The 23,176-nt window shown below is 36.0% G+C and overlaps 1 protein-coding gene across 3 annotated transcripts in view; it reads left to right on the forward strand.

Moving 5' to 3' along the window:
• Positions 1-20,977, forward strand: part of LOC105044056 (DEAD-box ATP-dependent RNA helicase 28) — a 29,900-nt gene extending 8,923 nt beyond the window's left edge. The window contains exons 2-18 of one of the 3 annotated variants that reach the window (XM_010921840.4): positions 274-342; positions 432-538; positions 4,908-4,986; positions 5,824-5,997; positions 6,364-6,512; positions 8,887-8,982; positions 9,455-9,557; positions 10,317-10,379; positions 10,688-10,749; positions 13,422-13,518; positions 14,319-14,437; positions 14,506-14,548; positions 14,682-14,783; positions 16,783-16,881; positions 16,993-17,079; positions 17,382-17,671; positions 20,666-20,833. In XM_010921840.4, the coding sequence (XP_010920142.1) occupies positions 274-342; positions 432-538; positions 4,908-4,986; positions 5,824-5,997; positions 6,364-6,512; positions 8,887-8,982; positions 9,455-9,557; positions 10,317-10,379; positions 10,688-10,749; positions 13,422-13,518; positions 14,319-14,437; positions 14,506-14,548; positions 14,682-14,783; positions 16,783-16,881; positions 16,993-17,079; positions 17,382-17,671; positions 20,666-20,684 (1,758 nt within the window). In that variant the 3' untranslated portion in view covers positions 20,685-20,833. Of the gene's footprint in view, positions 1-273; positions 343-431; positions 539-4,907; positions 4,987-5,823; positions 5,998-6,363; positions 6,513-8,886; positions 8,983-9,454; positions 9,558-10,316; positions 10,380-10,687; positions 10,750-13,421; positions 13,519-14,318; positions 14,438-14,505; positions 14,549-14,681; positions 14,784-16,782; positions 16,882-16,992; positions 17,080-17,381; positions 17,672-20,665 lie in introns of all 3 variants that reach the window. The other 2 variants (XM_010921838.4, XM_010921839.4) reach the window with 2 other exon arrangements.
• The last annotated feature ends 2,199 nt before the right edge of the window (positions 20,978-23,176 follow it).

The following is a 23,176-nucleotide window of genomic DNA, read 5'->3' on the forward strand; positions in this document are numbered from 1 at the left end:
AATGCCTCTTATGATAATTTTTATGTCTTAATATTTCCAAATTTCATTTTAAAAAAAACCCTGCAATTTAGTGTGTAATTCAGCCTATAAACCCTGGGAATTTTAGTTCTCTCGCTGCCTTACACCATGGCCTTGAGTATTTCTTCTTGGTTATGCAAAATAAATTTTGCTATGAGTTAAACAATCTTTCTAGATCTATTGTTTTGTTATTTATGTGATTGCTATTGTCTTAATTTTGTTTGATTATGTTAATATGTAATCTGCTTAATGCAGGCTGCGTGCATACCGTTAGCATTAACTGGCCGTGATATATGTGGTAGCGCCATTACAGGCTCTGGAAAGGTAACTTCAATATATATTGATTGGCAGTTTATCTATATATTGTTTATGTATTTTTGTTTTCAGCCTCATTTTCACTTCTCTTAATTTAGACAGCTGCATTCACCTTACCTGTGCTGGAGCGTTTGCTTTTCCGGCCCAAGCGTGTCCGTGCAATCAGGGTGCTCATTCTTACTCCAACCAGAGAGCTAGCTGCACAGTAAGTCTTGTAGTTTATTTATTTATTTTTTTAAGTGTTTGTTAACTTTATTTTTAATTTGTCACACTTGTAAGTTCCATCTTTTCTTTGCTTTTTTTATGAGTTTGAAGCTTCATTATTGATTTGTCATCTCATGTCCCTGTCTAAGGTTAGGAGTTCTGGGGAATGTTGGGTTATCTTTACAATCATGCATTGTTCTGATGTCAGAAACATAGATGTATTTTGTCTATCTCTTATGCTTGACATATGTGTTGTGCGTCGCATAATTGGGTTCTGGGAAAGCTGTAACTGTTAAAAGGGTGGCAGTTCTGGGTATGTTGGGTAGTTCTAACATTTATTCTTTCTTCTGAATCTAACTTTCAACATTTTACATGAATTTGTCCTACTTGCATGCCTACTATCTGTGTTGTGCGCTTGGCTTTTTCGATTCATCTTTTAACATTTGATCATTCATGTTGAGAAAGCAGGGAAAATACAGCCTGTGATCTGCTGTACTGCCCTGTATAGGATGTACTGTACTGGTACTGAACCAGTAAGTCATCTCGTATCGTACCGACACTCGATACGTTGTCTTGTGCCATATTGAACCACGTACCAACACTGTAATAGGATGCTATCAATATGGGATCCAGTATCTACGGTGAACCTTTATACAGCCAAATAGCCAACCAAAGTAATGAATGGAAATTTCTCATGTAAATGACATGTCCAAAACTAGTTAAATTTTAATATCAGGTTTTTCCTAGGCAAAATGCATGCGTGGGATATGATATAATTTCTTTTGGCAAAAACCTGATCTTTATTCTTTTTGAAAGCCTAAAGCTTTATTCATGCCCTTGAATGCCTTAATCCTTGAAGCACCAACATTAAGCTGAGCAGTATAATGAAATAACCGTATGAGGCACATTTTCTGCAGAAGGTTCATGTCATAACTCATAACACTTTTGACTTTCCATAAATTAGAAGTTGCTTGTGAAACTCTGAAAACCTAGAATTATGTTGATTTGAAATTCGAAATTATATTCATTAATCACTAATTAAAAAAAAAACCATCAAGTTCTGCCACCATTATCAGACAACAATATAGTTTAATAATTTTTCTTTAGATTTGTAACTGTTGCCAAAAACCTATGTGCTCAAGGAGCTAGGGATTTTCTGATCTCCCTTGTGTCTTCTGTTGGAAATAATTATTTTATCAAATTTGAAGGAATCCAAGTATGCACCAAGATATTGTAGTTATTAAAAAAATACAGTAGTTATGGTTCTGTCAATAAAATTCTGATCAAGTTTTAAAGTCTAATTACCAATACCATTCTGGCACATGATATGCCTATTGGTGTAGGCACAGGAAAAGTGAGATGTAATACCATGTGTTGTATTGGTGCTGGTATGAACCTGTGTTATATGGTAGTTAAGTCCATAGTTCTCATAGTCAATAATTCACCCACTTGGATAGAGCATGTTCCTGATTATATGCACTATTTGATATCTTGGTTTCTTCTCCTAGTTCACTCAAAAGTGCGCATGGTGCATGAAGGTGCAAATGGATTACATTTTTTGATGACATTTTATGCTGGAATTAATATATATTTGTTTATTTACTTGCTAGATATTGCATGACATTAGAAGTTACAGAAGTAGAAGAAACTACAAGATGGAAGTGAATAAGATAGAATGAGAAGATAGAGCTTGAGGGAATCCACCACTAAAACTAAAGAAACATCAACACAAATTTCATTCCAGATTCTTTAATCAAGCCTATAACCAAGATAGGCCTGTCTATTTATATAGACCTAAGGTAGACCTTACATGTCATAGCTAATAGTGTTTATAGCCTAGGTTCGCCAAATTTCTACCGAGGGTCGTACCGGCCGATTATCAGTGTGGATGGTACTAGTATGTACTGTACCAACTGAGGCATACCGGGACTAAGGGGTGGGAGGGGGAGGGGCAGGGGGAGGGGGTGAGGGGAGGAGAGAGCTGAGGGAGGGAGAGAGTGTACTGGTGGTCCGTGGTCATCATTGTCACTGTTGTTATCATCAACGATAGCAGTGATGGAACCCTACCCAAGCAATGATAATGACAAGGGGAGTTGCGACTTGTGAGAGATAAGGATCAGAGAGGGAGAGGGGGGATTGGGAGAGAGGATTGGGGTGGGAGGGGAGAGGAGGATTGGGGTGGGAGGGGAGATGGCTTGGACTCATTTATAAAGCACTGAACCTCTTGGTTCGGTCCAAAATAGCTTGAAATGTGTCAAAACCAGGCGGAGCCAAACGATTCAAGCTGGTTCTCACCTGGGGCCGAACTGGGTAATTAAACCATCCCTGTTCTTGGCCAGGTTGGTTCAGTAAGCCCCAAACGACCCGGTTTGGGATGGTTTGGCTGTCCTTGCTTGTAACTGTCTTGAGGACAAACGATAATGACTTCACAAACCTTAAGAGAAACATGCATAAACAATAATTAATAAAGCCTAGTAAGTGTAAAAGATGCATTCAACATTAATAAAACATATTCCGAGTATGGACCACCAGCTATTAATTATTAATAGATTTTGCATGGCTAGATTTTGATAGGATATAAAGCTAATCAAATGGGTTGATCAACATGATCCACAGTTCCTATGTTAGGTGCTTTTGCTGCATGGAACTCATCCTCGAGTTCAAAGCATTGTTAAGAACTTGATTGTAGGCCTATAAATGTCTTCCATTGTGTTGCCTTCAATCTTTTCTTCTTGCACATCTCATTGACCATCTTCATTCATAATTGATATAACCCCATATAATTTTATTCAACATACTCTTGATTTTTTTTCTTCCTCAAGATTTTGGTTAAATCAAACAAGGATGCAGTAGTCACAAATGATGAGCTCATGTAGACTTCTTGCATATAGGGATCTTTATAATCTTTGAATAAAAGAAGTGAGAAGAAAGCAAAACCATTTATCAAATATGACTCTCCCTTTTCTATCAAAACCTTTAAGGGATCAAAGCATAAATCCTCATCATGAATGTTATATATATTTTCTTGGACTTGAATGCCTCTACATGATTGACCATCATGATTGACGGATTCATTCGCAAACTTGTGGGTTTCAAGAGTTGGAGGACAGAATGCAAGTCTTACAAAAAGAATTAGGAGTATGAGATATCACTATATGAGGTTGTTTGTAAGGTGCATTCCTAATTGCATTAATATGCTTAAGTGACCCCTTGCCCTCAGTTGATCTCATGGCTGTGGGGAATGAACGACTTCAGAGGATGATGGTTGCTCGCCTGTAGAAGTTCTAGCAGGCATGAATTGTGATATCATGTTTTGAAGTTGTCCAAAGCAATCTTCATCTGCACTTCTATTCTAGCCAAGCATGCTTTATGTTGACATTAGCAACTCTTCACTGATGTAAAAGGAGTTCATCACACTCGTTATTGTTGTGGACCGTGATTTTAAGATGGAGATGTCTTCTTTTTCAAAGAGAGGCTAAGAGAAAGCATGAAATACCAAATTAGATGTGCTGACACCAGCTGATGTTGGAAGTCATAGGCGTAGAACAAAATACGTTATGGAAAAGAATGAGATAGAATAAGAAAGAACTAGAGGGATCCATCATTCCAACCAAAGAAAAATTAAGATAAATTTCATTCCGGATTCTTCACTATTCACTATATTTCTTTTCTTCGACATATCTATTTATATAGACACAAGATGACGGTACATGTCTTAATGCATCAACACTTACAACTTTTTTAGAAGACAAACAATGACTCAGAAACGAGATACATGCATAAGCAATAATCACTTAAGACAAATTTGATATTAATAACACATAATTTAAACATAAAAACCACTAACTATTAATAATTAATAGATATTATTTGGCTAGAGTTTGACTGGATATATGGCTATTCCAAACAGGTGGATCAGCATGATCCATTGCTCCTGCATATTTTTCCTCTAGGCGGTTTTGAGCTGTATGAGAGTTGCTTCACCATCATTATTATAGATGTGATCTTTATACATTCTTATCATGATTTACAACCAAATTTTATATCTACTTTGCAACATAATGTTACTGTGGTTATGGGTTACCTATCTAGATTGCAACTTAATGTTACCGTGGTTGCTTGTTACCTATCTGCTTTTCAAACGTCAAGCTATCTTGTCATGGGAATGGATGGGAAATCTAAAAATGTTGCTAGAGAAGTTTAATTGTCACATTCAATAAAATTTGCAGTAGATCCACATATGTATCTCTAGCCATGACATCTTCATTTTCTCTTGGTATGCTATAAAAAAGTATCCTTTTTATCATATATAAGGAGTATTCTTTTACTTTCAGAATTAAATGAAACTGACCTTTTAAAATTTAATACAGGGTCCATAGTATGATAGAGAAACTTGCTCAATTTACTGATGTCAGATGCTGCCTTGTTGTTGGCGGGCTTCCAACGAAGGTTTGTCGAAGTCTATTTCTTGGGGTGCATTTGGACATACTGAAAATCATGATACTTCATTTTCCTTTCTGAATTATTAATCATGATTTTGTAATGTGGAGTGTTTGATTGTGCAATGAAATCCCAAAATGGTCTTTGAATCATGAAGTTGAGAATTTCTACTCAGACTCATGTTTTCTCTATCTTTAAGTTTTTCATTTTGAGGTTTCTCTTGTTCTCAACCAAAGCCTCCTAAATGTACCAACATTTAAAATTCAAAAATTTCAAGTTCATGAAAAAAAATATAAAACAATGATTTTTAAATCTAAAACCTCCAAATGTAGCCTAGAAGTCTGCATATATTTTCTATTGACCCAACTGATGCTGCATATATTATCAATGAGTACCATGGTTGGGTTGCTCTCTCAGAGATTATTGATGATTTTGGGACTTCTACTGGCCCATTTGGAGGCTGTAGATTCTATGAAGACTGTTCTTAGCATGTGGGTAGAACACAAAATCTGATCTGCTGCTTTATGGTTGATGGTTGACTTCACATTGGTCAAGGCATATTTGTAGACTCTCCTTTATGGGTATCTTGTGGTTATAGTGTCTTCTAAATCTTAATGGCTTCAAGCTATAGATGTCTATGTTCTTAACGTGTGAAAAAATCAATCTTTTTGTATTCTTTATAATATGTCCATTGACACTATGTTTGTTCTTTATTCCTCCTGGTGTTGCACACTCCATTTAAACTGAATTGCCCCTTTCAAGCAAGGCTGATCATTGGTGTTGTCTTGTGGAGTACTGTTTCTTTGATTTTTCAACATTTTTTTGAAAAAACTTATTTCATTTCAGATGCAAGAGGCAGCCTTGAGATCAATGCCTGATATTGTTGTAGCTACTCCAGGGAGAATAATAGATCATCTACGGAATTCAGTTTCAGTTGGGCTTGAAGATCTTGCTGTTCTCATCCTTGATGAGGCAGACCGTCTCCTGGAGTTGGGTTTCAGTGCTGAAATTCATGAACTGGTACTGTTGTTGTCACCTTGTTCTAGCTGTTCTAGTTAGGGCTGTGAATTCATTGCTTTGTTTCCTAGGATCTCCAAGATTGTCATATTATGTCTATATTTAGAAGAGCATTTTAGTTCTCACTGTTATTTTTGTTGAACTTCGTTCTAAATTTCTCAGAAACAGATATGCTGTCTTTTATAGATTATGATAGTTTACAACACATCCATTGAAGTTTTACTACTTTGCTTGTACTGCATTTCTACTTCGGGTATATTTGGCAAACAATATGCACTTTTATTTTTGAAAAGTAAGAAAAAGTCCTTTTTTTTTGTCAGTTAAAAATTTATCTTTCACCTAATCGCTTATATCAAGTTTATAATGTAGATTCGCTTGTGCCCTAAACGGAGACAAACCTTGCTATTTTCTGCTACTATGACTGAAGAAGTCGATCAGCTTGTCAAGCTTTCACTAAATAAACCTGTACGCCTTCAGGCTGATCCCTTTGCGAGACGACCAGCTACATTGACTGAGGAGTAAGCTTTTTTCTCCTTTTAGAGGTTTATGTTTTAATATGAGGATCATTTACTTATTGCATGGCTAGTGTCATTTTCATAATTACTATTTAATTTCCCACCACCATGTGACACTGCTTTTGGTTGCAAACTTTTGGCATGGGAGTCAAGTTTCCGTTGTTAATTTGTCATGAAGGGTTGAAGCAAGGTTGCCGTATTGGTACTTTATCCCGTTTTGGTGCCCAAGGTTCTAAATCCTGAGGGATGATGGTGTCCCGATTTCTCCATTTGTAATATAGTGCCCCGTTGTCCCACCCTATCCTAGTGGTGGTCCCCATAGATATCCTCTGTTTCTCTCACCTTCTTTCCTTTCTTTTTTTTTTTCTTTTTTTTCTTCTACCTTCCTCTTTCTTTTCCTTTTTTTCTTTTTCTTATCCCTTTTTTTCTTTTTTTCTTTTTTCTGTTTTCTTTCTTCCTTCTTTCCTTTCTTTCTTTTTCTTCTCCTTCTCCTTTCCTTTTTTTCTTTAATTTTTCTTCTTTTTTCCTTTCACCTTTTCCTTTTCATCTTTCCTCCTTTTCTTTCTTTCCTCTTTCTTCTTCTTTCCCCGCATGGATGGTTTTGGAGTTCCCATCCCATCTTGGTCTTGTTTTTTCATAGAAACGGGACGGGACGGCCAAGATGCCTCCTATTCTGCTGGGACATAAAATCTTGCTGGTACCATCCTATTGTTATGTTGGTACTCCCGATATGGAGGCTAGTTCAACGTACGGACACTTGCTATGCCTCTCGTTCCGCATACCAATTTGATATTGGTAAGGTACGGTCAATATGTGCCTGTGTGGCAAACCTTGGTTGAAGTTTATGAGTTGATCTTGAAGGCAAATAAATGTTTATTTAGGAACCTATGGTATACTCTTCTATGTGCTTCTTGAAGTAGTGTTTTGGGACGTCAACAAGATAGGAGAGAAAAAAGGAGTGGGAAATTGTGGGAATGGGAGGGGGAGGAGGATGAAGAAACCTATAATAGGAGTTTTAAGGAGAGGGAGAAGCTTGTGCTTGGATGGTAGAACATAAAAAATGGAGTTCAGGTTGTGGATCTTTACTTCAATTTTGCATACAGAACTTTATAATGATTTGTCCCTATTGGTCCCCTTCCATATTTACATTGCTCATATGCTATCTTCATACCTTTCATAACTATGCATGCATTAGTGCATTGTTTAGTGGTATGTATTTTTGAGGTTTCCTTTTGTTTTCTCACATCCCCTGAAGGTCAGAGGGGAGGGGTGGTGAAAGTATCTATTTATGAAGGGAATGTAAGATGGGAGAAAAATAAGGATATTTTTGGATCAAAAGGGCTTACAGCATTAAAAGACTGATGCTAATATCTAGAAGAACCTCATGATTAATTTCTCAATATTGTAAGATTTCTTGACATCAAACTCAAGGTTTTATGTCTTGACGGGATGGGAGGCATCCTGGCCGTCCCAACTTGGTCCTAAGAGAAAATGGGATTGGGACGGGCTCGGGACTTCGAAACCCATCCATGTAGGGAGAGAGGAAGAAAGAAGGAAAGGAAGGATGAAGAAAAAGAAAAAATGAAAAGAAAGAAGAAAAAATGAAAAAAGAAAGGAAGAAGAAAAAGAAAAGAAAAAGGAAAAGAAAAGAAGGAAGAAAGAAAAAAAAACAAGAAGGGAAAGAAGCGGAGAAAGATGAAGGATCTCCATTGGGATGCATAATCGGGACTGCTATCGGGATAGGACGGGATTGCAGGGCATCCCATTCCATGAAAAAATCGAGACACCTTTATCCCATAGGATTTAAAACCTTGGTCCAACCACTGAAACTCATTAGGTTCAGAACTGCTGACTTGTGCAGAAAAATAGAGAATCTGAGAATGATTATTTTAGCTGGTGAGTTTCTAATTAGCATTATCATTTTTTTTTTTAATATCTGAACATTGCTTAGAAATGCTTCTTTGTTAATATCCTTTTTTCATTGTTTGATGATCCAATCTTCCATCACTCTGATGATGGAATTTCTATTTTTTCCCTTTTGAATGTTGTGTTAGCTGCATGAGAAAGTTGGCAGTTTTGTGGCTTGGTTTGTTTCTTAAGATGTAATTAGATGTAAATTGTCTTTGTTATTGTTCTGCCTGCTTTTATAAGTTGGAGTTGTGTTTTCTACTGATGATTGCCTTTCACACGGCATGGCTACATGCTTTCATTTGCTCTTGCTTGGTTTCTGGAAATCCTTGACTTGTTCTTTTCATTATTTGTTCAGGCTGTTAATTATTTTAGCAGATTGTCTCTGTGAGCTTTTAATGTTTCAATGTTGTTCAGTTTCTTGTATATGCTTACCTGGCTCCTCTGTCTTTGTTGTCTCTTTATACAGGGTAGTTAGAATACGACGTATGCGTGAAGTAAATCAGGAAGCAGTTCTCCTTGCACTATGTTCCAAGACCTTCACACAGAAAGTGATCATTTTCAGGTCTTTATTCTACAAATTATGACTAACATCTTTGCAAATTGCAATCCACCTCAGAGTTTGATTTATCTACTAGTCATCTGACTCTTTTGGTCTGCGGTTGCTATATATAGTAACATAAAGCTAAATATTATGGTCGAGTTGACTATGAAGCATGAACTATAAAAGGTATTTATGAAGATTAAGGGCAAGAGAACATCATAGTTTGTGCTGCTATCATAACTTGATTTTGTGTTCTTCTAATTGATGTTCCATGTATCTAGAGTGATGAATAAAGCCAAAATGTCAATACCCAAATTTGTTGTATTTCTTATCTTCACTAAATGTTGCTAAAATTATATGCAACGTGAGCTGTCAATCTAATAACTAAAATTTTCTTCTTCTCCTTTTTTTTCTTCACATGTATCTCTTCATTTCTCTCCTTCTATATCAAATGGCTGGGTTCTCATATTTCTGTAAAACATTTTAATGGCAGTGGAACTAAACAGGCTGCACATAGGTTAAAAATAATATTTGGTCTGGCTGGAATGAAAGCTGCTGAACTTCATGGTAATCTAACTCAAGCACAACGCCTTGATGTGAGTAATTTTCTTTTCAGGGCTGGTATTTGTACACTTCATTTGTGTTCTTATTCATTTCAAAATGTTAAATTCCTTGGAGCAGCAGGACCTTTAATAATTTATTATTTCTTATGATTAATCTGATGCCTATTAGTTCCATAGTTCTGACTCGTGTGCTTTCCTCATATCTTGGCAAGTTAAATCAAAATTTAATTTTGAAACTGATTTAGTGTGTCAGATCTGATACCTCGTTCAACCATTTTCAAGGTTTTTCGACCAAAGCTACATAGGCCATCCTATTTACAATAACATGCATGGGTTTTCATCAGTTCATTCTCAGTCTAGTGATCTAGCTTTTTAACCTGGGTTTACAATGAAATGGCCAAGCCAAAAAAGAAGAATGAATGAAATTAATTCTTTGATGTATATATTTTTGTATTGTTCAGTTTTATTGTTACTTGCAACAATCACATTTCATATGCTAAACTGTATTTAAGGTCTGTAATTTGTTGGATGTGTTATTAGTAGCCATGGAATTTTTTAAATGCAACATTCTTGCTTATTTGTTATTAGCTTAGATATGCGGAATGTGATTCTTTGTATTATTGCCTTTGTATTACTATACATTGCTAGTGATTATAAGGAGTTCAGGAAAGAACTTGCATCAATCTAATGTTGTAGCCTTAGCCTTTTTCTGGTTAAACCAAAACTTACACTTTTTAAGGTATTGTCATAGAATGTATTCAAATCTTTATTTTGAGCTGTTCATGGTTGTAGGCTTTGGAACTATTTAGAAGGCAAGAAGTCGATTTTCTAATTGCAACTGATGTTGCTGCTCGTGTAAGTAGATCTCCCCCCACCCCCACCCCACCAAAAAAAAAAAAATAGCCCTTTCGACTAGATAGTGCATATGCGCTTACTTTTCCCTTGCATGCTTTATGATATATATTTATATGCCATGGTATCCATTTTGCTGGAGGAATTATCTCCTTTGAAATGGATGCATGCAACTTAACATTCATCTGCTCTCGGAAATTATTGAAGTTCCTGTGTTCCTATTCTAGGGCAGAGATGATCAGGTCCATGGCCTTATCTCTCACTGGTATTGAATTTAATTTTTTTGATCTATGGTACTTTTTTTTTTCCAGGGGCTCGACATTGTTGGTGTTCAAACTGTAATTAATTTTGCATGCCCTCGTGATGATAAAAGGTTAGAGAGATATCCATATTTTTGTTTCTGGTCCATAATATTGCATCTTTCCTGTGTCTAGCTGTGCATATGTGTCTCTTGAAATGCTTCTTTAATGATGCTTTAGTTTCCGACAATTTGTTTGATGGTGTTATATGAATATTCTGTTATCCATTTTGTTGAAGATATGTTTCTTTTTAGGAACCTGTTTATATGCTAATCTATATCAAGTTATGGCTGCATGATAATTCTGGCTCCCATGTAGATGACTCTTCTACCAAGCAATCAATTTGTTGGTGGTTTGAAATTCAAGCCAGGCAACCTGTTCTGGTTAAAAATCTCTTAGATGTTCATGCATGATAAATGGACCCACCATTCTGCCTCAGGGCTAGTAGATGACATCTTTATGATTTTAAATATATTTTCAGATCTTATAATTTTCTTCGGTAATCCTTTTCTTTGTTGACTTACCTAGTCTTATGTAGATAACATAATAAATAGCATTTGCATGCTTTCATGGATATTTGAATCTGAATTTGAGTTCATTTTGCTCTCACAAGGTGCAAGAAAAAGCAATTTAACGTTTACTCTACAAATGATTTGAGTAGCTAAAGTTTATACAGTACGATTAATTCATTCTGGATCTTTTTGTGACCAATTATTTTGTTATTATCATGACCCCTTGCAGTATACTACATCGAAATCATTAAATATTTTGTAGGTGTAATCATGGCATTATGTGACACCAGATATGCTTCCACTGGGTGAATTGGCCGATAAAATCCTCTGCCTAAAGCCAGCATATCCAATTTATTATTCAGAGTCTGAAGGAAATGGGAGCTATATTGAGAAATCATTCAATTATATAATGTCAACATGCCAAGAGTGACCTGAAAACTTGAACAACTAGAATGAAGTGTGTGACTGCATGTATACTTGTTAATAATGTAGGGTTGAATATGGTCATTCCTAAATGGATTTTGACTATGGTAATAGGAATATGCATAATAATCACATTTCAATGCTGCTAGTGGCTGACGAGCAGTGCATCAAAAAGCCTTAAGGCAGAAGTGAGGCCAAAAAGGGTGGAGATAACTGTGGTGTTGGTTTGAGATATAAGCTTCAGATACTTGAGCAACTATTAATTATTTTGCTAGTTCAGGGCATAAGAGACATTTCTTAATACCATCACCAACCTCCACCAAGGTTTAGGGAGTCAGGCCCCAAGCTTAAGGACTGGGCTGTGGCTGGAGAATTTATACTAAATGGAAGAGGAAAAGAATTAAAGAATCGATACTTATGAGAATTTAAGAATTTAAAGAATCTATGCTCATAAGAACTTAGAAGATGTAATCATGATTTTTGAAAATTTATTTAATTATTTGCAAAATTTTAATTTACTGTTATAAAGGTATATATTACAAGGACATAGTTAATCTGTTTTCCTTCTTAAAGACGATTTGATGGGTTTTCTTCCCTTGCAGAAGAGTAATACGGTCATATGTAAAGGTGACTTTTTGGTTGACCATGGACTCTGTTTTTTCTGTTCTGCACTGTCTTGAAGCCTAATCTTCTTATACTTCAAAAGATTGTTTTCTAAAACATGGATAAAAAACACACAATTTTTTAAAAGGAATATGTTGTATTATAAGTTATTATCATATTCTGTCTAGCTATAATTAGGATTAGGTAACAGTTTCTCATGGCCTTTGTGCACAAGCATCTTCATTCAGTGAAAACAGGAGGTTTATGACCATTGTTCCAAGATATTGGGAATTGCAAAAGCGAGGCTGAAAATACATGCCTTGCTTGTGAGAATCACCTTGTTTATTTATACTTTCAGAATGCAATATTCTGTATATGGAACAGAAACTGTGGGGGAATTTCATGGTTTCTGAAACTAAGATCTGAGCTTATTTCTTGATTAAATTATCCTCCTATTGAACTATGGACTTATTAATCTTGCAATTGTGTAAATTAATCTTAAATAACAAATTTATTTATCTCTCATTGCTTATTTGTGACAAACTGCTTGTTTCATTGGTGAACTTCAAGATTTAGAGATTTTGAAGCTGAGGATGTTTGATATAAAGATACCTTATTCCATGTTGAAAATTTCCTGGAGCTATAGGCATTTGATGGTTCCTTAAATATGGTGATCTAGCTTGGAAGCTTCATTGTGAACTATACCAAGAAGGAAATAGATGAACTACTGAAGGGAATGATAAGCAGGGAATGACTATGAGGCCTGGAATATTGGTGTGCATTTGGTTCCAGGTGTTTGATTGTTGATTTGTTGAATAACTTGCTATGGGAGTGTATGTAGATCAACCTATAATGGACCATATCTTTGAATTGCAGACTTATTAGCAGCTTCCATTTCTTTGGCATTGCTTTATTTTTGCTTTGTATCTTGATTTTAGTGGATGAATGCAGAGAGCTTTTTCTCTTAATCAGTTAATCTCGATTTGGATAATATTATTCATTGTTTTTGTTTATTGATGAATTTGTGGTAGTTTTACTCTTGTTGGAAACTGCATTTCCTGCATAATATTTCCATTATGCTGCAAGTTTTTCTTCTTTATTGGTTTTATCCTCCTATCCTTAATGCTTTATTCACACTGCTTAGCCACTCTGTGGGAGTTGTGTTTGTTGCATCTACACACATCTAATAGATCTGTTCTGCTGTGCAGCTATGTTCATCGGGTTGGCCGTACAGCTAGAGCTGGGAGAGAAGGATATGCTGTTACATTTGTGACTGATGATGATCGTTCTCTCTTGAAGGCCATTGTAAGCATTTTTAACATTTACCAATGATTTCAAAATTGTTAGATTTAAGATAGAGAATTGTAAGCAACAACAACTAGAATCATTATTTGAGAAGCATAGACTAAAAGGGAACTACTACAAGTCTATGTTATATACATACATACAAACATACACACGTACATGCATGCACACATATACATGTAAATGTTTATATGCAAATACGTGGACATGCAAGTCTACACATACATATACATAATATATACATATACATGTATATGCATACATATACATGTGCATATGCATCTAAATCTACATCTACACATGCACATACACACACACACATGCATATACATATGCATATATGCATGTACATCAGCCAGTTGCAGTCTCTTTCTGGTGGCATGGTGAGTGTGGATGAGGCTTCAGGTGAACCTATTCTTATTTTCTGATTGCAAATATTGATGGTTTTTCTCTTTTTCCTAGCCCTATAAAATACATCTTAATTGAAACTTTTCATTATAAACTTGAGCATTGTGGATTAAATATAGTAGCCAAACTTATTTTGACCTATTTGGATGATTATGAGAAACTTTGTAATTCTTCTCTGTGGGCCAGACTTGAAAATATTTGGAATTTTGTGATGCTTGTGTGGAAAAATTGTCGACTTAATCTTGTTCTCACCAAGTTTGGTCCATCCATGTGCTGTAATCTGATCCATGCTCTATTACTCTTATTAGTAAAAAATCATTAATGAAAGAAGTGATTTTTTTTTCATATATTACAGACATCATTTGACTTTAAAGAATTATCTGATATATCAGGCAAAGAAGGCTGGTTCACAATTAAAGAGTCGAATTGTTGCCGAAAAGTCAATAGCTGAATGGTCTCAATTAATTGAACAAATGGAAGATCAAATTTTGACAGTTCTTCAAGAAGAAAGGTTCCTTTACATAATAACTTCTTGTCAATAATATTTCAATGTGTTACTAATACTTTATTCCTGTGCAGGGAGGAAAGAGCATTGAGGAAAGCAGAAATGGAAGCAACAAAGGTTTTCTATGTTTTCTTTAAAGATTTTCTTGAAATCTTTTCAAAATAATTTGTCATTCACATAGATGTAATATGGATTTCAACACCAATACAAATATACTCTTCTTAACTATCTTTCATGATAAAATATATAGGCAGAAAATATGATCGCACATAAGGAAGAAATTTTTTCACGCCCTAAAAAAACCTGGTTTGCAACTGAAAAGGAGAAGAAACTTCTAGCTAAGGCTGCAAAGGTAAGTGTTTTCAGCGTAATGCCCACTACAGTTGAATCTACATGCTGATTTATTAATTTGCTTTGGAATATTAGGATTCAAAGTTTCACTTTTAGCTTGGAGTTATCTATATCATTTTTTAAATTTTTCCTTTTCTTACAGTTAAGTGCTATGAAGTGGAGAAGCTTTTTCTCGTGAATTTGAAATCTTTAACACGAATTTGCTGTTACAGTTAGTAGAAGGGTTGATGTTATGGCCTGTCATTTTATCACAAAAAATCCAAGATAATTCTGCATGCTGCATGCCTTTTGCTTTCTGGTTCATCTTCCTCCCTTTTCTTAGGAACTCTCCATAGCATTATTAAAAGATTGCTTCAGATTGGCTTTGGGATCAGTACAAGGGAAGCTGCACTCTGTGGCTCCTTGAAAGCATTTGTATGAAAGAAATCCAATATCCTCGATAACAATCAATTTCTGTGTTAGTTAAGTATTAGGACAAAAAGGAACAAAGAATATACTGTGCTTAAAGTGTCAAGAGGAAAAGATTATTACAGTTCGTGCGTGTTGGTTTTGATGGACTATAATGGCAAGAAAATATTTCTTAATCAAATAGAGAGTAGGTTTCCAGTCTTGGAGATTTTGGTTGTCATGGCTTCTTTGTGTTCATGATTGTATGTTGTTTATTTGCTCATAAGTGGGTGTACCATCTTAGGTGGAAGATTACTACTAAAGTCTTTTTACTAGATGAAGTCAAGGTCCTCTTTGATATCATTGCATTTTAATCAACTCCTTTCTCCTTTAGCCCATAAAATGAAGCGTGTGAAGGTATCATGCACTTGTTCATATTAAGATTAACTCTCCCATTATAATCTAATTGGTATGCGTGCGTTGTAAAACAAACTTGACATATGGTGGGGATCATCCAATTAACTTGGTTGGTATTATGCCCTTGTTCATAATAAGATTCACTCTCCCATTTTAATCTAATTGGTAAGATTGCATCATAAAACAAACTTGACATGCAGTGGGAATCATCCAATTAACTTGGTTGCCCCATGTGACCTCATCCAATTTGGATTATGTCTGGGCCAAGCAGATTTTCTTGTGGGCCAAGGTTCTTGCTAGGCATGCCGAGTTGGTGAAATCTGGTGATGTTGGAAAAAACTAAAGTGATGTTGTTATTTTCTGTATCTGTGAACAAATGTGAACTCTTTTTTACTTTTCTACATTCCCATACCCAGTGCTTTCTTATTTCTCATTTAAAGAGCTCTAAATTAGAATGATCCAAATTTATGTTGTTATATATATTAATATATGTGCTAATCCTGGAATAGATTAGTGTGCAGTCTCAATATCTTCATTGTTCATCTCCTTCCCAACCTTCTCCTCCTCCTCCTCCACTATAGCGCTTCGACCTGTTGAAAGCTTTTTTTTTTTTTTTGCGGTACATAGCTGAATATGTATGCTAAGATTTCAGACAGCAAGAATTGAGCCTATTTTGACAAAGACATCAGCAAACCTGTCCATTGTATGTTAGAGAGCAAGGTTGTTACTCAAGATCTACAATATCGGTACTGGATACCGTACTAGTATCTTCCAGTTTGGTACGATATGGTTTGTATGGTACAGTATGCACCGCATACCAAAACAGTCTCTAGCCATTTTTCTCACTTCTTGCCTAAGTGCGTTTCAGTAAGTCAATACACACCTCGGTACGGGGTGATATGGGTGGTACAATGTTATAGATCCTGTACTGACCCAAACTCGAGTTTCGTAGTTTCCACCAGGTATGGTACATGATGCCTTGCACCAGATGGTGTGAGGTGGTACGGTAATCCATGTTAATGTTACTAGGTCATACCATTTTCTTATTAGTTTGGATCCTGTTGAGTTTGACTGTTAAGGCTACAAGATGTGCATTTGACATTTTTTATCTTAATGACCTCTTTCCAGCCTCTTCTTCCCTTGAGAGATGCTTTGATTAATTCATCTTTCTCATCATCTTATATTTCAATTTGTAGGAATCCTTGGAAAAAGACAAAAATGGTCAAAATGAGGTAATAAGTGCTCAGCAAGCAGAAGAATTGAAATTGAAGGAGAAAAGAAGGAGAGAGCGTGAGGTGAGATTTCTTTCTAATCTAAAGATAACTGGATTCCTGCTATTTATTTATGTAAATTCTGTGTCGTTATGTTAACATGTTGCTTAGTATGTTCCTGTTTTTGTCTAACAGAAAAATCTGCCACGTAAGAAACGTCGAAGACTGGAAGCAGCTCGGGAGATTTTAGAGAATGAAGAGGAAGATAGCAATGAAGATCAGGTTCAGATGCCCTTTCTTTCATGGTTACTGTTTGAAGTTATCTTTTTGATCTTCTATAAATTTGTAATTTCTTGCAGAAGCTCTCCTGTAGATTTTAGTCAAAGATTTAAGTAAAATGTTTCTGAAAATCCTTTTTTAATTTCCGCATGAGAACTAGTTTTGACCTTTTGCCCTTTATTAATCTTATCCTGTTCCTTTTAATGATATTATCCTTGTTAAATATCTTGTGCAGCAGTTTGATTTCATGATGTCCAGCATTATGGTTAGTGAAGGTTTAAATATTATCAACTGTATAACTGCAGGAAACTGGAGGTGGCAAGAAAGGGAAAACAGGGAAATCACTTGTTGATGTGGCTTACCGCCGAGCAAAATCAATGAAAGCTATTCAGAAGGCACATGAAGGTGGGAAGGTATTGAAAAATTCTGGCAAAAGGGCAAAACAACCTTCTCAAAAAAATCAAACCAGAAAAGAAGAGATGCTTGAACTATTCCAGAATGATATGAGTGAAAGGAAACAAAGCCGTACCTCTGAGAGAAGTAATAATGCTTCTAGAAGAAGAAAATCTAAGAGTTCTTTCAAGAGTAAATCAAGGTACAGATGGCGTTTTTATATACACATCTCTATTACTCCTTGGAACCATGGTAGTCGGCTTGCATGTCAATGACTATGGGTATTTCTTTAGCTTTTAATTGGTGCTAGATTTCATTTCACATATTAGCTGCTCAGTTCTTTACCTTGGTCAATGATAAAATTAAATACTAATTCAAGTTCATGCACAAGTATGGTACAGTTTTGCTTTTGGAATCTCAAAAGTTTTTTTTTTTTAACCTGAAAAAAGAAAATCTCAAAAGGCTTTTGTCTTTTTGTTGAATGCTTGAAGTTAAACATTGGGCATTTTGGAAGCATGTGGTACCTGGACAGGCGGGAAGTTTCTTCTCCAAATGTATGCATGTTTTTGTAATTAGCTTGTGCTTTCTTCAAATAATGTTAAAATTTAACTAGTGAGGGAAGCAAATAATATATATGCATTATGCCACGTTGGTAGGAACATTGGGTGGTCTTTCATAAATTTGCATTAGTGTGCTATGCTGTTTTATGTTTGGGTGGATAATCTCTCTGTTCTCCTCAATGTTCCCTTCGTTAGGTTGGGTGGCGCCCCTGCAACTGTTTTTTTTTTTTGGGGGGGGGGTGGGGACAGCTTTGTCTATATAATCTTTTGAGGTAGACATCAGGAAACATGCAATGGAAGGAGAATGAATTTCTAAAGAGATCAAAGGAGATGAGGGATAAGCATGGTAATGGGCCATGTTTTGTTGATCTCCACTACTTAACAATACTGACGTTGACGTGATCCTGACCTGACCTGCCAACAAGACATGACAAAGTTCTCACTGAGACCTGCTGGCAAGTTATCTTCACTGACCTTGACCTGACCCATCAACCGGAAGTAGGGAATGTAGGGGAAGAAGATGAATAAGAGAAGGAAAGAGGAAGGATAGGGGCCATGTACGGCTGCATGATGCTGATGGGAAATATCATGGCTGAATAATGGTAGTGAGGCAGTTCCACCTGAGTGGCAGGGTGACAACAAGGCTTTGTGTCTGTTCAAGTGACATGACAGGGTGAGAGGCCTGGTGTCCCAGCAGGTGAAGTGGTGGCTGGGGGGGATGATTGTTGGGTGGCCTGAGATGAGAGGAGATGTGAAATACAGGAGAGATGAAAAAGAGGAGGCTAGGAGAAGAGAGGAGAGGAGAGGAAAAAAGATTGGTGGGGAGAGGAAGAGCCACAGAGGAGGGGAAATTGGAATGTCAGTGGACTGTGGATATTACTTTCTAATGGATAATTGTAACAAAGTCAAACCACACTAGTAATTGATAAATGCACTTTGGTTCTTTGTTGATACACTGCTCTAATGGAATCAAAAACTAATCCAGAGAGCATATTTATTTTAAAAAGGGAGTATTTATAAAGATATAAGATTTTTTTTTTGTAGAAATATTACATTGTATACAATATTAATATAATTTTAAATTTGTATATTTGACTGATTATTATCTGTCAACCTGAACCTTACTTGGCTGACCTATACCTGTCGATCCGATGGGTTAGGTCTGATTAACAGGTTTGAACCTAAATTGCTGGTCCTAAAGAAGAGAGACGATAACAAGAGAGAAGATGCTTTTCTATGCAACTATGAACCTAAAGTAAAAAAATTTTTACCCTAGGCCTCAATTTGTAATCAATGTCAAAGCTCATTATGAAAAACTCTCAAGCTGTATAATCAATTGATGCTCCTTGCATAAATCTTCCAAGGAGAAAAATTCTTGCTAATCAATGTCAAAGCTCATTATGAAAGAGACTCAAGCTGTATAATCAATTGATGCTCCTCGCATAAATCTTTCAAGGAGAGAAATCCTTGCAGATGATTAGCATCTGTCTATTCCTACTTGACAAGAAAACATAGAACACTTTGAAAACCTATAGCCGGGGTGTGCAAATAGGGGTTGGAGGAAAAACTATGTACACCCCCAGCTCAGCACTAAGGAGGAAAAATACATGTGGAAATTCTAGACCCTGTCTATTTGTAAGTTAATTTCTGTTTTAGTAAATCATGTCCCTTAAGATAATGGCATGGGATGTGAACAGAGTGAGAATGCTCGAAAGGATCATCCAAGTGCCCAGGCTGAACTAGGAGGAAGCGACCTTTACATAATAAGATGCAAGCCGGAGATGGCTGATAATGTGGATTTTAGAAGACTAAAGAAGAAGCTGTCACCATTAAAATATGACACTTGACTGGAGGATACATTGAAAGTTTGTGTAAAGAAAGAAAAACCCTTGAGTTAGATGATTGAAAGTTCATGGTTATAGATTTGTTGTGTAATGACAGATATGTAATTTAACCATTGTTCAATTATAGTCCTGATATCACAGCAGGAATAAGCCACATTAATGTTCTTGGGTGGATTAATATGGTGGTTTCTCATGAATTTTTTGAGGAGGGGGGGGGTGGTGGGACTCGAGAGGCTTGCTTTGATGTTTTATTTTGATTGTAAGGGGTTATATATAGCTAATACATAGGAGAAATCTCTTGGAAGATTATGCACTGAAACATGGATTGTGCATTAGCAATCAAAACACAGTATGTAACTAATATATTATTTTCTTCTTTGTTTTCTTTTCATCTGTTCTTAAGGTTATGGTCTTCTTCTCCAAGTTCATTTGTGTTTATATGAATTAAAATGTGAAGATTACAGATAGGATGCCAAGTTATAATTTTTGATTGCTTTTGGCCTATTGAAGCCATGACCATGACCTTTTCACCTGTTCTCAAGGTTATGATCCTCACAGAAAAGTTCATTTGTGTTATATGATTTAAAAATATGAAGGTCATGGATGGGATGCCAACATAATTGTTGATTGCTTTTGACCTAGCGTTATATTTCCTATTTTTTGTGCATATCTTTGTCCATTTTCATTTAAATTCATCATTAAGAATCTTTCTTGATGCTTTGGTTATTTTGCAGTTTATGCCATGATAATTTTTATTTGTCAAATTCTTAAATAGTTTTGAACCCTCCACAGGTATAAGCGGAGAAAGTAGGAGAAAGTTCTGGAACTTACTAATCCAACAAGATGTCAGTTGATTTACAGTCACTGTTCGGATCATGGCGATGCTCATATTTGTAAGGATATTAGTTTTATATTTTAGAATTTTGACAATATCATATGAGTCATACTGCAGAGTTTGTTATATCAATATGTATCATGCTGTCATTCATTCAACCATCCTTCATCTGGTTGAGGTTTCAGTCCATTTCTGTATTTGTAATATACCTGCCATAGGCCTCCTAATACATGCGTAAATTCTCATAAGCATGTGCTTTACAAAATCAAGATTTGCATCCTTCCCTTCGTCTTCAAGTTCTTTGGGATCTCTTGAGCCCCTTTGATTTGCTTATGGCTTTCCTGCTGCTGAGGGATTAATTTTTAAATATTTGTTTTGTCGTTAACGCCTACTAGTTCTTGGACATTACAATTTGTGGCTTACGTATAGAATAATGAGGGCCAGTGAAGCATCTAATATCGTTTTCTGAATCTTTGTAAACCTTGATGGTAGCTTTAGTTGCATGAGTTTAAACCATGATCAATATGGCAGGTTCCCCATTTTCAAACTGGCCTTCTGATTGACACATGAAACGAAGTCTTTTTTATTTTGTGGAAAAAAATTGATTTTGATGAAAGAATTTATGCTTGTAGCATGCAATAACGAGAATCCGGCTTCCAAAAGATGATATTGCTTTTTCAGCATATGAGATGGAATACTGTGTGTACCCCTTGCATTTTGACAGCAGGAGTTTAAGATAACAAAGTGGAATATCTGCCTTTTGTCACTTTTACCTGCCTCTATATTCTATCAATTTTTGTTCTGACATGTTTTCAGGGAAGACCTTGACGTGATAAAAGAAGAAGAAGAGAGTCAGGATGTCATTATTTATTTTTATCATCTCCTTGTGGTAACCCCCCCAACCCCCTTTTTTTTTTTTAAAAAAAAATTCGGATTCTGACCTGCTTTACCTTAAGATAATCTTACCATAGTTAGGTTGAATCTCACCGGATATATTGTTCTTGGCCGTGTGATTTGCAAGAATTGTTTTTGTCCCCCCTGCCGTTTGAGAATTTCAGCATAAAATTATTATTAGTATTTGTATGATTATTGTTTCAAAAGAGAAGATTTGGTCAAGGCCTTGTCACTTTCTTTCGGTAAATAGAGAGGTAGCATCAGATTAGTCATCCTATTCCTCTCAATATATGTAACTGATGTTGAGTCAAAACTTGTGATGAAATCTTAGTTTAGCAATTGAAAATTTGAGGACCAGAATTGTTCGGATAAAATATGTGTCTCGAAGGTGTCAATTGCAGAGTGGGAACGCTGCTTGTAGTTGTTGCTAGCTACTTGAGTTTAATCGATGTAATAAAAAAAGTTGGGGTCTTGTATCTGCCCTTCAAGTTTTTTTTCCTCCTGAAAATGCGGCTGATAGGCAAATCTTCTTCGAAGCCATCAGTGTGCACCAAATTGAAAATTTTTGGGTGAATATATTAATCCACAAGTAACATGCGGTTAGAATACCATCGAGCATTTACTGGGATGGCACGGCTTGATTTCCATTAGAGTCAGCCTTCGAATATAAGGTGGGCATAGGATACAAACATTTCTAATCTTATGAAAAGGGTTTTGCTTCTGATTGGAGTCAGCCTTTGAAGGAAGGATGGGTATAGGGTTGAAAAATTGGAGATTGGTTTTTCTTATCCTTAAAAGAAAAGAGACAATCAGAATAATTTAACAATAATATTTGAATAATCTTATTAATCGAGAAGTAGCACGTGGTTAGAGTAATCGAACTGTTAATGCTGTTAGCGGATTGCTTTAGTTTGGACTGGGAAAATGAAGATCACTTTGTGGATGGAAAGTATCAGACTTGTGGAATGTAAAAAATGATACTTCTTTTTTTTTTGTGCCAGGTTTGAGATGATTCTGTCGGCTCGAGCAGGGCCTAGATTGTTTGATTCAAAATTGGGCCGAGCTTAGACTATGACCTCAACCCAAAATATATGTATATTAATAATTTATGTTTATATATTTAGTTATTTAGTACATAATTTATTATATAGCTTATTATATTATTACATTTTTTTTTTTAATTTTGAAACTTGACAGACAAAAGGGTACGAGAGATTAGAAGAACCCTAACTTCTCTTCCACAGTCCCTTTTTCTCTTCTTAATGATGCCACCTGCTGGCTCTCCACTCTGACCATCAATTCTGTCACCTTGACAACTAGTGCCTTGCTCTAACAATCGCTCATGCTTGACAACTAGCTCTCATCTCTCACTCCCTTTGTCCCTAACCAGTTCTTTGTCGCCTCCTTTTTGCGTCTCTTCACCCAGCTGGGCGACACCTCCTCCCGCCACCTTTGCTCTAAATGGCTGCTGCCTTTTCCACCTCTCTATTGCCCTAGTTGGCACCACCTCCTCTCCCTCTCTGTGTGTCTATACTAAACCAATCACCTCCTCCTCTCTCTCTGCCTCCCATATT

This window comes from Elaeis guineensis, chromosome 4 (assembly GCF_000442705.2).
Source record: "Elaeis guineensis isolate ETL-2024a chromosome 4, EG11, whole genome shotgun sequence".
NCBI lineage: Eukaryota > Viridiplantae > Streptophyta > Magnoliopsida > Arecales > Arecaceae > Elaeis > Elaeis guineensis.